Source organism: Periplaneta americana, chromosome 4 (assembly GCF_040183065.1).
Source record: "Periplaneta americana isolate PAMFEO1 chromosome 4, P.americana_PAMFEO1_priV1, whole genome shotgun sequence".
NCBI lineage: Eukaryota > Metazoa > Arthropoda > Insecta > Blattodea > Blattidae > Periplaneta > Periplaneta americana.
The window spans coordinates 127,883,427-127,899,378 of NC_091120.1; the positions used below are offsets into that span (position 1 = coordinate 127,883,427).

General features: G+C 35.2%; 1 protein-coding gene across 1 annotated transcript in view; it reads left to right on the forward strand.

Annotated features, from left to right (window-relative positions):
• The window catches only part of Dora (zinc finger SWIM domain-containing dorado), a 260,924-nt gene that overhangs the window by 213,515 nt on the left and 31,457 nt on the right, over positions 1-15,952 (forward strand). The window contains exon 19 of the mRNA XM_069825149.1: positions 8,453-8,581. Within this exon, the coding sequence (XP_069681250.1) occupies positions 8,453-8,581 (129 nt within the window). The remainder of the gene's footprint in view (positions 1-8,452; positions 8,582-15,952) is intronic.

Below are 15,952 nucleotides of genomic sequence, written 5' to 3' on the forward strand. Positions count from 1 at the left end.
CGGACGTCGGGAAAGTCGGAATTCAAATGTCAAGGTATCAGGTTCAAATCCTCGTGACTCCTTTTCAATTTATTATGTTACAGGATAGTATAATGTAATAATATAACAATATAAGAAGTAAAAACGAACACTCGTATTAGGCACCTGTATTGTTCCAAACCTAACATTAAATTTATATATCGCTAACGAATGATAACAGAATATCTACAAATCATAATTTGAATATTATATTGCTAACGAACGATAACATAATACAAATGATAATTTGAATATGATTTATATCGCTAAAGAACGATAACAGAATATAACAAATTATAACTTGAATATTATTTATATCGCTAAAAGAATGATAAAATATAAATAGCTTGAATATTATTTATATCGATAAAGAACGATAACAGAATATAAATGATAATTTGAATAATATTTATATCGTTAAAGAATGATTAAAAAATAAAATGAAAACTTGAACAAGGCCCGAACTCACAACCTTCCCATCATTAAGCGAGCACTCGTCCTCTAGTCTACAAGACACAAATGTGGAATGGTTCCATAGTTCCGGAAGTGCTTCTACAAGCACATGCATCGTGTAATGTTGCCATGACCCGAAGTGGACTTATAAAATATTCGCTGTTCACGAGTGCGGCCACTTTTTGCTTTGACAACTGTACATCATCCTTTGAAGTCTATGTCTACTGGCTATACGTTAGGCCCATTTGGAACTGTGAACCTCGGACCCATTAGGAAAAGTGGCCCTCATAGACCAGGAGCAGAAATAAATGAACACTGTAGGGCCACATAGAATGTTATATTTTACTGTCACAGAGTTCAATGCGTCATGTGACATTTTGCGCCCTGAATTGTTTTTTCAGCTGTTTCTGTTTAACGGAATTTTATTACGTGCCTTCTCTTTACTTCTGTTCAACGCAACCTTATTACAATACCTTCTCCTTACTTCTGTTTGCTGCAGTTTCGTCACAACGCCTTCTTACCTCTCTTCTCTGCCATGCTATCCATGTTCGCCACCATGTAATCCGTGTTCACCGTCATGTTCTTGACAAAATTGTGAAGTTCGCTTTCTTCTTTTTTTTTAATCTGTTAGAAAGGAGTAGGAGTATCAGGACAAATTGGTAGATTGTGTTCACAGAATGAATGAAAGAAAAGTATATTGCTATAAATTAACATATAGAACAATCAATCAAGACCTGTTAAAATAAGAGTATTGTGATGATCATCATGATAATGATGTACATCATCCTTTCAAGTCTATGTCTATTGGCTATACATTAGGCCCATTTGGAACTGTGAACCTCGGACCCATTAGGAAAAGTGGCTCTCATAGACCAGGAGCAGAAATAAATGAACACTGTAGGGCCACATAGAATGTTATATTTTACTGTCACAGAGTTCAATGCGTCACGTGATATTTTGCACTCTGAATTGTTTTTTCAGCTCTTTCTGTTTAACGCAATTTTATTACGTTGCCTTCTCTTTACTTCTGTTCAACGCAATCTTATTATGATACCTTCTCCTTACTTCCATTCGCTGCAGTTTCGTCACAATGCCTTCTTACCTCTCTTCTCTGCCATGCGCGGCCATGTAATCCGTGTTCACTGTCATGTTCTTTACAAAATTATGAAGTTCACTTTCTTTTTTTCTAATCTGTTAGAAAGGAGTAGGAGTATCAGGACAAATCGGTAGAGTGTGTTCACAGAATGAATGAAAGAAAAGTATACTGCTATAAATTAACATATAGAACAATCGATCAAGACCCTTTAAAATAAGAGTATTGTGATGATCATCATGATAATAATGTACATCATCCTTTGAAGTCTATGTCTATTGGCCGTATGTTTGGCCCATTTGGAACTTTGAACCTTGGTCCCATTAGGAAAATTGGCCCTCATAGACCAGAAGCAGAAATAAATGAAAACTGCAGGGCCACAAAGAATGTTATATTTTACTGTCACAAAGTTCAATGCATCACGTGATTTTGCGCTCTGAATTGTTTTTTCAACCTTCGAATCAAAGCAAAATGACCGCAGTGGTGATTACAAACTTTGACAAACATGACTGCTAGCTGGGTTATTGGCTGCCCGTGCGTATTTTGTTACCCGGTATTATTTTAACCCAGCAACCATGGAACTTGAGGCAGGCTTTATTTTACGTAATCTATTTCAAAGCCTCTATTCTCAAATCCCTGATTTCACACTAATTGGATATGGTGATTATTGTTTCTTCAGTTCCTGCTGCAGTTTTTACTTACTTGTTTGCTTTCTCCCTTGTCAGTATTATATGAACCATAGAGTTATTTTGAAGCGATGAAAATAGGATTTTGAGGGTTTTGTGAAAAGAAACCTTTCCAGCATCACATTATATGAAGCACAGGGAAACTAACTATATACAGGAAACGAAAAAAATTGGAAACAAAGGTTGACAACTTTTCAAAATTTAATTATACACAGTAGCCCCAAAAAATGAATACACTATTTGTTCATCAATAACTTTGCAACAAATTGAGATAAAATACTCATTTTTGGGGTAAATGTAGCTATAAAAATATTCGCTGCCCTCCATTAACACCCTTTCCTGTTTTAGGCTGCACTTAAGGATTTTAGCATAGATCTTGTGCTCAGTTTCTCACATGAAATAGACGAAGTTTGTACTGTCTTGATTGTCTCTCTCATATTCTTACATTACAGGACACTAATTCACACATGAATATGATGCCAATGAGTTATTTGTGATTGCAATATAAGTTATTATTACAGAGAATTGAGTTCATTTGGAAATTAATACCGCAGTTAAGTACTTTAGTATTAGATTATATCAAATTAACAATTTCTGTCTTTATACTCCCCGCCTTTATTAATCATCACTAGATTTCGATGTGGGAGAGACACAGGTTAACTGATAGGAAAGTATTGGACGGAGTTGGGGGGGGGGGGACATGCTAGGCTTGTTTACTTTTTCCATCCGTGTAGTTGGACGTAGGCCCCGACTAGCACTCAATCTGGAAGAGTAGGGAGAATGCAAAGTCATTACGATGTTGAAAACGAAATTCAATTCAAATAACTTTTTAAATGTAAATGGTTAACTTTCTTCCACAAGAAAAAACTTTTAAATTCAAATTATAAATAAATAAATATGTAGAATACAGTGTTTAAATTATTAGGCCTATCATATTTTGACTGATATATTTTAATTTTATTGTTTTATGATTTGATTGTATTCATTTTAATTCATTTTATTATATCCGGTTACACTTTTATTATCAACTTTCATTCTGACTTTTTACTAATGTTAAATTTTTACTAAATACAATACTAGAATTATCTTCATTTTAAGTGTAAGTTAATATTACCTTTCTTTCTTGGAAATAATATATTAGGTTAATGTAGGCTCAATCCCCCCCCCCCCTCCCGAACACAAGTATTACTAATATGTGCATTAGATTTATGTTAAGTAGAGATATCTGTATTTAAAAGTTACTTGTTTAATATTAATCTTATTATTTTAAGACAAGTTTCTTTTTTGCCTATTAAGACCAAATGCTGGGTAACTTTCGGAGCTTATTGTCATAAATTTCTTTGTCCACTTTATATTGTATATCCACGAGTTTATATATCCACCCAATTTTTTCTGATCTTAGCAAAGGAGATCTGTTTACATTTTGAGCTCAATTGACCATTCTGAATAAATTATTTCTCGGGTAAAACCTTCAGCAGGGCCTAACTCATCTTGGTTTATTCCTACAAGTTCTTCCCATAGTACTGCAGTCGGAGGTTCGTTAGGATGTACTTTAGTTCTGCGTCTGAAAAGCTGTACTGTTTCGTTTACTTCTACATCACCGAAATTAGGAAGATATGACCTTTCCACCTTGAAAATAGTTACCTGGTTATCGACATCGAAGTTCGTTGTGAATTTTGCATTGCACATGGCTCTTTGTTCATATTCCCAACATTTCATGGTTCCATCCCTATTAACAGAAAAGTTTGATACACTTAAATGTGGCGTCCTCTCTTTGAAGAAATCATGACGTGTCTAACTAGAAGTACTGGGAATTTCCATGGAAACGGTGACAGTTATTATCCAATTGCAAATTACAGATTGTTGGAAACAGCGTAGATATTTGAATTTCTACCACTGCCTGCTGGATTGCATCTTATGGCTGCGTAACTGCCTGCTCATTCCTCTTTCTTAGTATTGAGTTTCGCGTGGAACATTGTTGTCCAGACTCGACATTAGAGCACAGCAAGTAGGCCTAACTGCCGTTGTTTTGTTTGTGCTAATTGTGCAGGGTGAATTATAATATTTTAAATTTTAAATACTAGAAGTAATTACTGTGTATGTAAATGATTGTTTATGAATTTTTTTTTCTTTAAAATATATTTGAAGTAAGAAATACTCGAGTTAAAATACGTTTCATTTAATGTTGTTTTCTAAACAAGATTTTTGTAGGATATATAAAACTTGGTTTCCTAAACACAACAATATTAATTATAATATATTTACAATGGTGTAACTTTTTTCCTATTAAGATCTTAATTAAGTTAATTTCTTGTCATTTTAAGTGTAACTTACCTGTCATCTATGATATTACAGCAACGAGAAGTGGAAAGGATCAGAATACAATATCTCGTAAAACACATTGTATTGTAAGGTATGGGGTAAATTATTATTGTTTGCAATATTTTACTCAGCATTTTTTTGGGGGGGGGGGTAGGATTTTTTTAATGAGCGCATAATTTATCACACTTCGAATGAGCCTTTTTGAATATGATGGTTACTTTCTGGCAATATTGAAGTTAATAAAACAGTAGGCCTTGGATGTGTTTGGATGTAGTATAGCTTAGAATAAAATAAAGTTTTAAGTTCATTGTTAATAGGCCTGTTATTACATATTAAGCCATGCGTAAGGATCAAGACACCCTGGGCTATCATTTCCCTAAGCCTTTGTCTCTTCTGGTACTTAAGGACGTCGTAACAATAGTTATTTTAGGGTACTTTGCATATACTGATAATGTTAATATCGGTGAGCACTATCTGGCACCTAGCAGCAAAATAACTTTTTTCAAGACTCACACATAAGCGCTGATTGAGCAGGCAGTGTAAGCAGCCATAGCATGTGATCCAGCAGGCAGTGGTCCACACATTAGTTATCCCAAATTTTGATATGGCCTCCCGTAATAAACTGATGAGTCTTTGTGAGGTCTTCATGTATGTCTTATGTTTGTCAGCAAACAGCTGGATACATGAAGAAGATTGATTGATTGATTTATCGATTGATTGATTGATTGATTGATATTTAAATATTAAAAGAGATATAGTTTATTGTGCTTTTATAGATTTTGAAAAAGCCTTCGATATAGCGAATAGTGAAGGACTATGGTATATGTTATCAGGAAAAAATTCAGCATTATTTATTATGATTAAAAATTTGTAGACAGTTATGACGACACAAAGTTTTTGGTAAGGATTAACACTGACTGAAACATTTAGTCAATATGTTGGGAATCAGACAGGATTGTCCAATTAGTACACATCTATTTCATTTATTTATAGATGTCATATTAGAACACATTAGTAAAAGGAACAGACATGTACCAGTAATTAGTAGCGTAAGTATAGCAGGATTATTATATGCTGATGATTTGAAATGTGGTATAATAACAGTAATGGGATTACAGAAATGACTTAACACTGTCGAAGTATATTGTAATGAGTGGAAATTAAGAGTGGCAATTAAAGAAAACAAAAATTATTGTGTTTAAGAAAGGTGTAAAACTAAAGCTAGAATAAATATGGTTCCTGGGCAGTACTGCTTTGCAATTGTCTGGATATAGGCCTAATATTAGATTCACAGGAGAAATGGAATAAACAACTCCGAAAAGCAACTCTGAATGGTGAACATGCATTATTAGCAGTAAATAATTGTGTGTCTAACTAAAATGCCAAATATTTGCATAAATCTCTACATTTCACTGGCAGAATGTTCTATGACATTGAGATATAGGGACATTTTAAAAATAGTTAAAAGAAAATTGATGTAATACAGGACAAATATTGTAAATGAGTCTTAAAGCTCCCTAATTCGGTGCCAAGAAGAACAGCAATGTTGAAATGTGGTTATGTAGCAATAGAGGAGAAATTATGGTAAGAATAGAGAAATTTTGGTTTAAAAATTTAAAAAATGAAAGATAACGAGATTGTTAAGGTTTGTTGTAGATATTTTGTAATGAATGATGATAAAATAAATTCATCTAAAACAAAATTGTATGATATAATTAAAGCTCATAAGATAAAGTGCATAAATCATATTTGATCGACCTATTACTATCAGATAATGGTGTAGTAGTTCTCAGATTACTGACTTACCATTCAGATTAAAGCCCCATCCAATTAACCTTGAGTCATATCATTCAGTGAGTGGCAAATATGAACACTACTTTCAAAGTTCAGGATGTACAGCAATATTACCAGCAATTTGAGCATATTGGTTGAGCAGAATGATGTCGCCTTATTGAATAGATCATTGAAATAATCTTCATTGAAGAGAATGATGCTGAAAGCAGTGATACCGATGAGGCAAGTAAGAAGAATGACACGACAGGAGACTAAGGAGTGTCAGGAGTGGAAGAATAAAGGAAGTGATTTTTTTTTAATCTTTGTTATTCCTCTTTCATGCCATTCACGTATATACAATATATGAGCCAACTATTTCTTTCTATCTGCAGGAGTACAATCTTCACCACATTGAAGTCATCGGTTGTTGGTTGGAGCTAGGGGAACCATGCCTCATTTGTTTGCATATTTTTTTTTAAGATTTAAACTCTACAATGATTTCATTAAGAACATCTCTTCATTGGTTCTTAAAGGATCACTCGCTCTCCAAAGAAATCACCTCAGATGATAACTTCATTATGTATCTTTGTTTTTATCTAATCTTTGTTATTTATTATGTCTTTTTACTATTTTTCTGAAGAACTTAATTTTCAATTCTATTAATTTGTTAATTGTACATTAAAATTGTCTAGTATATACTTTCTCTCAAGCAGTCTCTGTTCAGAGGATATATATGTTAAAATAAAAAAATATATATTTTGCTGCTTATGAAAATTGATATGGTGTAAATATTAAAACATGTGATATTTTCATATTACGTAGCTACTTAGCAAATAACAAATAGTGAACCTTATTTTGGAAGTGAATTCCCAGCTCTGTCATTGGAGGGAAATTGTAGAACAATGATATGTGAAGACCTTCGTCTTGTGAAAATCTTCACATTTGCTGTAAATAAATACTGGACTTCAAGACGGCCAATGGCTTCATTGCCATGATACTAGAGAATTGGCTACCAACCAACAAACCAACCAACATTTCCTGTAAATAATCCTTTACAAATATACTGATCTCATTTTACAGTGACAGAATATAGTCCCTTCCAAATTCACTAGACTTCACAGTTGTTGTGATCATGTTAATGAAGGAAAGAGTGGAAGTTTCTTTTTTAAAGTGGTATTTTATTTAATGACGTTTTCAACTGCAGAGAATATTCAATATCAAAATTCAACATGTACGAGAAATAGCTGACGAATTTTGACTTGAGTACTTCATTAGGAACAGAATTCTTTTAAATTCCATAAATCTATTGAGCAATACCTCTTGCTAGTGGTGGGTAAACTGTTCATCCTGTACCTGCACCTCTTTCTACTATACTGCAGGCTGCACTGGACCTACAGCTTTACTTCCCTCCCAGCAATGTGGTGTTTTAATCTGAATTTAATGGGTAAAATTGATTAAATTTTTGTTATTTATGTGGAAATCTAGCAGTTGCTTTAGCCCTTGCAGCCCCCCAGGAAAGACCTGGTACTCAATTTTATAGGAGGCTGAGTGAACCTCGGGGCCGTTCTGAAAGTTTGGCAACACGATTTATTTTTAAATAAAAAATGAAGCAAGAAGGAACCCTCAAAATTGACTCTGAGTAATTGCCATTTATATTCTCAATCCCTTTTTCTTAATATACAAATGATTGTATTTCATACTATCATTTCTAGGTAAAGTGATTTGTAGATACTGTGATGCAAAAACTACCTTTTTTTCGGTATTAAGGGTGCTGAATACATGTATTCTTGTGAAAATCACGAAATCGATTTCTTGCAGGGTTAAAGTACTTTTTTTTTAACTTGAAAAAAGTGGGAAAATAAAAATTAACGAACCAAAACTTTTCCATTATAAAATAAATGGCTTATGTCCATTTTTACATTACATTTAAGCCCTTCAATTGAACTTGAGTGCTAAATCTCTTTAACTATTGCATATAGAAGTTATTAGAGGACAAGGTATTTATGGATATATGCACAAAGGAAATTGTCTTACAAGGTTTGCTTTCTTTTTCAAGAACTTGCCTATATTGGCACATTTTATATTATTATGCTAATTTTGATTACAGTGCAAAGAGCAGAGTGACCTGATGTTGGAGCATTCGTGCCTCACAGTTGAGAATGCAGCAAAGGGAGGAGGAGTTTATCCTGAAGTGTTGTTCCAGGTAGCCAAGTACTGGTACGAATTGTATATGAGGGTAAGTTGTGATGCTTATCAAATTATACGCCTGTAAATTATGTTGAATAATTCATGAAGAACCAAACTCATAATTACTGTATCAAATTGCAAATTTGGAAAAATTTCATAACTAAGCTAGATAACCAGCCTGGAACTGAAATCCCTCAACAGTCTACACGTCCATCCTTGGAATTTCGTCTAAACGAGAATAGGAACACTTCTCAAAATCATAATCCTGAAAGAAATCAATAAGAAAGTTGACAGTTCTTTTTACATATAGTATACACAGATGGATCTGTATATCTTCAAGATTGGACAGCCAGAGCGGAATATTTTCCACAGGAGGGAGGCTACTATCATGTCTTTTCATGTCATGGAACATCTAATCTAGATGCAACCCACAGTTTCCAAATATCAGATAACCACATTTGTATCTTTGCCAACTCCAATACTATCCATCAATCTGTAGCTAAAAATTTACCTCAGACGCATATCAAGTGACTCTGATCCAGAAACAGCTACACAGCTACATTTTAATCAATAAAAATATAATTTCAAGGGAAAAGTTGTTCCAGGGCCGGGTATCGATCCTGGGACCTCTGGTTATAAACAGGAAGCTTTACCTGAAAGACTAGATTTGCATAATAAAAACATAGTTCTTCACTGGATTCATAGTAACTGTGAACTGACTGAAAATGAATCAGCTGATAAATGTACGAGGTTTTCTTGTAAATTACAACCAAAACAACACTTCTATGTACAGATTAATTTTTTGTTCCTACAAAATTATCTGTGATTGTTACCATTTGTTATTAATGGAGAAAAATTCGCTCCAGCACTGAGGATTGAACCCGGGTCTCTATTAATAACAAATGGTAACCATCGCAAATAATTTTGTAGGACCAAAAAATTAATCTTACATAGATTATTATCCTAATAGTGTAGGAGTCCCAGCTGCCACATCACTCAATTGAATGCACTCCTTGTATGATGACTGTTGACTTAAAATATATATATATATATATAATATACACACATGGGTTATAAATAAAGCAGTGCCAATACTGCCGTGAATCGGTCATGTGCATTTGCATGTAATACGAGACAACTGGTGATTGTAGTTGGAGATATTGTCCATGTGTTGAATGATAAAACTGGTTGCTAAGACAACAGATATTTATTGTGCGTGGTTAAATGTAGAGCACTATTTTTAACTGCTCTAAAGCATGTTTACTAAAGCTATGGTTCTGCTACGGCGATCATCGCCGAGCGAACAACGCTGGTCGATTAGCTCTACGTGTAAATATACGCAGCTGGTTTCTTTACGATGTTCATCGCTGGCTGCAGCGATGTGCGTCGGCGTTTATCACTCTAGATTGATTTGGCTTCAAATTGAGAGTGATGATTGTCGTTCATTTAGAAAACAAAAGAATGACGACAAAGCAATATGGCTTCAAAACGTATATTTAGCAACTTCTCAACAATAAATGATGATATTTTAATTAATTTTGTTTCCAATCATTCTGCTCTGTATGATATGGGTTCGAAAGAATATAGAGATGCCCATAAAAAAGAAATGTTGTGGAAGGAAGTTGGTGAAATTATAGGGAAGAGTGGTAAAGTATCTTGTTTTCAAGATAGGCTAATATGCGAATACATACGAAAAACAATATTACAAATGAACTTTTTAATAACAGTGTTTATAAACATGCAGAATTGAGTATTTTTAAAGCAGGGACATATAAATAGTGTGTCAAGAGAATCTTTTCCATGAAATTTCAATCTTTAATGACGATTACAGTATGGCTAATTAATTAGCCTACTTGAGACTACTTTAAAATTCAAATGAAGTGTGTCCTATCACTAAATTTAAGTTGAATAACTTGGCCATTGCTTGAATATTTAAACCACTAAAATGCATAACGAACGATGTAATTTATTTTGTTGATATAAAGTTATTTTTCCAGAAAAGCTACAACAAAGAGGACACAATATTCTTTCCCTTCATTAACTTCTGTGAGATATGGCTACATATATTGATACATAGGCCTATGTGGTTTTAGTTTGTAGCCACAAATATTTTCAATACGGAACCGTATAAAAGTCATGTAATACCTACCTATACATTCTAATGCACTGTTGTAGCTCCACCCCACTTGTTAATAATTACCAACACAACATACGAGAGACACAGGACGAAACTGTACTAGGGAAGTGGTCAGTTTCCTTAGCATTCCTCCTGGACCTCTCGAGTATTATATTTGTAACAAATAGATGGAAGGAGGCTACTGCAGTGCATTAGTCTAATTTATAGGTAGGTAACAAACGATTTTTATGTTGAATGTATGTGGCTGCAAACTAAAACCACGTGTTTATAAATATATAATCTCAAAGAAGCCAGTTAAGAAAGAGAAAAGTGTCCTTCTTTTATGTAGCTTTCTTGAAAAATTACTAATAATTTAAATATACGTCTCTGTGTCAGAAGTGGCATAAGTAGGCTACATACTGTATCTTACTGATACCATTTAACTCTTCCTTCTCTACTAGAAAAGTAAGCCCTAAATTTATCCCTAACGCTAAATGATTCTGCAGAATTATTGCCTCCAAACTTGGTTAGTGCTATAACATTTTCTGATGGCATAATAATATCCTCTTCCTTAATGTCAATATTTGAACTTGAACACCTTATCATATTATGCAGACAGCAGCACGCAATAATTGACAGGTCTGCAGTTTCTATGTTTATTGCAATTGGAGTGAATAAAACTCGGAAAGTCTGGCTCATGATTCTAAATGCATTTTCCACAGTTCTTCGTGCTCTGCATAGGCGATAGTTGAATTCGCGTTTGGTTTCATCTTCTATACACTGCGATTTTGGGTAAGGCCTCATTAGATTTCGTGATAAATGAAATGCTTCATCACCTATAATTACGTGAGGCAAAATTGTATCTGTCCCAGGTAATCGCGAATCATCTGGCATCAATGGTGGGATCATTTGTTTAATATTGGATTTCTGGTAGATGCCACTGTCGCCTTCTTTCCCATACGATCCTACATCAATAGCAATAAACCTATATTTAGCATCAACCAATGCAAGCAATACTAATGAGTGAAAATTTTTATAGTTGAACTACAAAAATCCACTATTATCGGGACACACAATACGACAGTGTTTACCGTCCAATGCTCCACAACAGTAGGAAAGTCCCACGTTTCATAAAAGTCACTGGCAATAGTTTTCATTTTATCTTTAGTTGGGTTTGGTAGATAAATTGGTGCTAATTTCTCGCAAAGTATCTTCAAAATCTCTCGAATTATTCTGCTGATGTAGGAATGTGAAATTCTGAAAGTGAAGGCCAAAGAGCGAAATGATTCCCCAATAGCCATATACCTGAAACAGAAAGTAGGCCTAATTGTATTTTTTTATTTCAGTAAATGAATGCAAAACTAGGTGGAAAAGTCTCAGGGATACTTATAATAGGAAAAAGAAAAATCTGAAGCAGGGCACAGGTTCGTCAGTTGGTCCTAGTAGCCAATGGGAACACTACGAAAGTATGGCATTTTTGGATACAGTTAAAAATGAAAGATGGACTATAACCAATGTTTCTGTGCCATTGGCTATAGACGAAGAGGGTGCTGATTTAAGTCAACCTCAAGAAACTGATGTAGGCGTACTGCTAGTAGACGAAGGTTATGGTTTCTCGACCGAGCAAAACGTTCAATGTGAAGTTCGTCAACAAACATCGTTTCCTGAAAGGACTAAGAAGAGAAAACAAAACAGCGACGAAAGATTTTGGAAGTCAATGGAGAAACGAGATCGCGAACGGACTCTCTTGTTAGAAAAACTTATGTCCCAGAAAAAGATGATAATGGAGTACGAAGTTTCTTTGAATCTATGTCACAAACAGTTACAAGTTTCCCCCCTGAACTTATTGCAGAAGCGAAGGCTCAAATATGTAAAATTGTAACAGATTTAGAAATTCGAAGTATAAGAATGAAGCAAGCTTCTCAAACATTGAAATTGTTACTTATGTATTAAATTATGTATGGACTAAAATTATTGCAGAATTTCATATTTCTAAAAATGATATAATTTAATAAACATGAATAGTTGTTCCAACATTATAATTGCATTATTATTTACGGTACCTTAAAGTAATAGACAATTTCTTTACTGGATTTATTGGTTTTTCAACAAATGAGGTAGGATTTCTCTTCACATCACTTTCAATTAAAGACAAAATAAAATTAAACTGCTCTATGGTAAGTCTAAAATATTCTTTGAATTTAATTTGATCAGTAAGTAGATGTCTACAAATTAGCGCATTGAAACATCCTTCTGTATATCTGGTTTTAAACATATCATTGGTTTGGAGTCTCTGTCTATTGGTGTACATATATTTAATTCGATCATCATCATCTTCTTCTTCCTCAAGAAGTAATATAGTCATTAGTTTTTGTTTACTCAAAGCCATTTTAGAACTTGTAAATTCTCAAGTTCATTCTTAAACAGCTGGAGACAATCGATATTAATCTACGATGTCCTTGATCGACTGATTGTCGTTTCTTAGAAATCGATTATTCTCTATAGCAAAGACAGCAATGTTTGCTGTTAACAGAAACACCTCAGTTGACGTTCGCTCGGCAATGATCGCCAGCATTGTGCGCTTGGCGATGATAACCATAGCGGAACCATAGCTTAAACTTGAGCAGTGATTGTCGATAAAAATCGAGGTAGCCCATGGTAGAAATGCACGCCAATGTTATCAAGGGTTATTTGAAGCTTGTGACTATGATGCATTACTGTATTGGATGGTTGCAAGATGGACCTCTGCATTTCATATGGGTTGGAATGAGACAGCACATGTCACTTGCAAAAGTCACCTGTCCATTTGTGACGAACAAGTGGAGTTAGTGCAAGGTCTCCTTGCTGTTGACCATTGCTGGATTGTACGAGAATTATCCATCAAGGTTGGACTCGGTCATCAAACTGTGTGGCACATCATGAAGAAAAACCTTCACATGAAAAAAATTGCAGTGCTAGGTTCCTCATACCCTGACAGAAGCACAGAAGTGGCACCAATACAAGTGGCCATAACTAAGGGGATATATTCCTGCAACATATTGTTGCCATTGATGAGATGTGGGCACAGGCATATGAGACTGAACTAAAGCATCAGTCGAATGAATGGCACCACAAAGGATCACCACGTCCAAAAAAAGTGCAATATGAACCCTCAAGGATGAAAGTCATGTTGATAGTGGCATACGACAGTGAAAATGTTATCATTAGCCATGCCGTACCACAAGACCAAAATGTTAATGCAGCATCCTACCAACATTTTCTCAAACACAACCTATGTCCAGCTATGTGGCACAAACGTCCACATTTCCTTAGAGACAATTCACCTTTCATCTCTCTTGATAATGCTCATTGTCTTGTCGCAGGAGCAGTGGCTGAATTGCTACAGAGATGGGATTGGGAAGTATTGGAACATCCTCCGTATTCCCCTGACATGAGTGCTTGTAACTATAATTTGTTTCCACAGTTGAAAGAACCACTTACAAGGGAACATTCTATCGAACTAATGACGAGACGCCAAAAAGACGGCCAGAATATGGAGGACGCTGAAGAGACGGATACATCACGTCGTCGCAAATCAGCACGTCTTCTTACGTCCCTCTCTTAAAAGAATCAAAATGTAGTCGACGACGATTATGAGCAGAAATCGCTAGACTATACAAACGATACAGTCAGCGGAAGGAGACAATCCTCCTTCACCTCCGTAAAAAAAAAAAAAAAAAAATCGATTCTTTCTCATCACATGGAAGATGCTTCACGATTACGATGCAAAAGTGAAGAAGAAAAAGAAGAAGACGAAACCTGGAATGGCAGATAATAATGCCATGGTTCTGCAACATTTCAAAGAAATGTCAAGAATGAACACTGTCATACATGACAGAACTATCAGGCTTTGGGGCATACAAGTGATGGCTCAAATTGATCCTGATGACCGTCTTAACTTCAGAACTTCTGACACGTGGGTATGGAGATTGAAGCAGCGGAATCGTACTGTTTCTCGTTCTGTGGCGCATAAAGTGAGTAGAAACTTCGCAGCAAAGAGACAGAGGTGAATTAGAAATCAGACAGCTTCGTGTCGAAGATGGAGCAGTTGTTCATCGATCGTGGCTTCACTCTTCGCTAGATCCTCAACATTGATCAAAGTCGATTTGAAAAAAGAAATTCACTCCGGACGAACCCTGCGTTTCAAAGGAGGGAAGAAATTTTATCCCACAGTAGTATCAGAGGCTGCGACGACGTACTCCTACATGATTATGCCAGTTATTTCCATGGACGGACAAATCTCCTCCCCAATGTATTTTCTGTCAGCCGATTCACAGAAAATGTTCCCTAAAAATAAACTTGCTGACTCATATAACATCAAATCATATGCTTCTGATTCAGCGAATATGCGGAAAGCAGATATAATGGATGTGCTTTCGCAAGTATTTTCGCCCAGCATTTCTTCATTGCATGAAGATCGATGTCCATAATGTTTCAATTCAAATGTGCAACAGCTGCAATATCTCGTTTGCAATGCAGTGACTTCGAAAACAACTTCATTTTAACCTTTGAGTATGCACATTGAGTCACTTACCACAGACTGTCATGTTAAATTTAAAGTCCCATAACTTTTATCCCTATGGAGCTCAGGCAGAAAAATTTCACCTGCTCACTTCCTTTTGCCTCCTCTTTCCAAAAATATACGGCATTACCGCCTTTTCAATTCACCATGATAGAAGGTTCCCTTGTTAGAGGCAAGAGGTTTTCAGGTATTGAATCTGTGTTACATGCAGTAGGGCAGTCATCAGAGAGATCAACAGAAACAACCTCGTTAATGGCATTTAACAGTTACCACGGATTTGACAAAAGATGCAGGAACATGCTGGTGATTATATTGAAGGGATGTAAATGTATTTTCCATGTAAGTTCAATAATATGTTCGTATTGTTTATGTTGCCACTACTTTATTTATACCCCTCATTGTATATTTCAATATATATATATATATATATATATATATAAGTCGAACACGGAGTAAGGCCACTAAGTGGAAAGAACCAAAGGAGAAGGATTCGATCTGGTGCGGTGGGTTGAACTTTGGCTTAGCTCAGTGGTTAGAACTGGGAGACCCGGGTTCGATCCTTGGCACTGGAGCGAATTTTTCTCTGTTAATAACAAAGGTAATTCCCACTTATTTTAGCAATAAAACTAAGTACCTCAGTCTCTTGCAAAACAGGTGAAAATCTCAACCACATCCTGAAAGAGCCTAATGACATTAAAACCTTTGCCTTTAGAGCAGCTGGAACTGGACATCTGCTCAAGGAA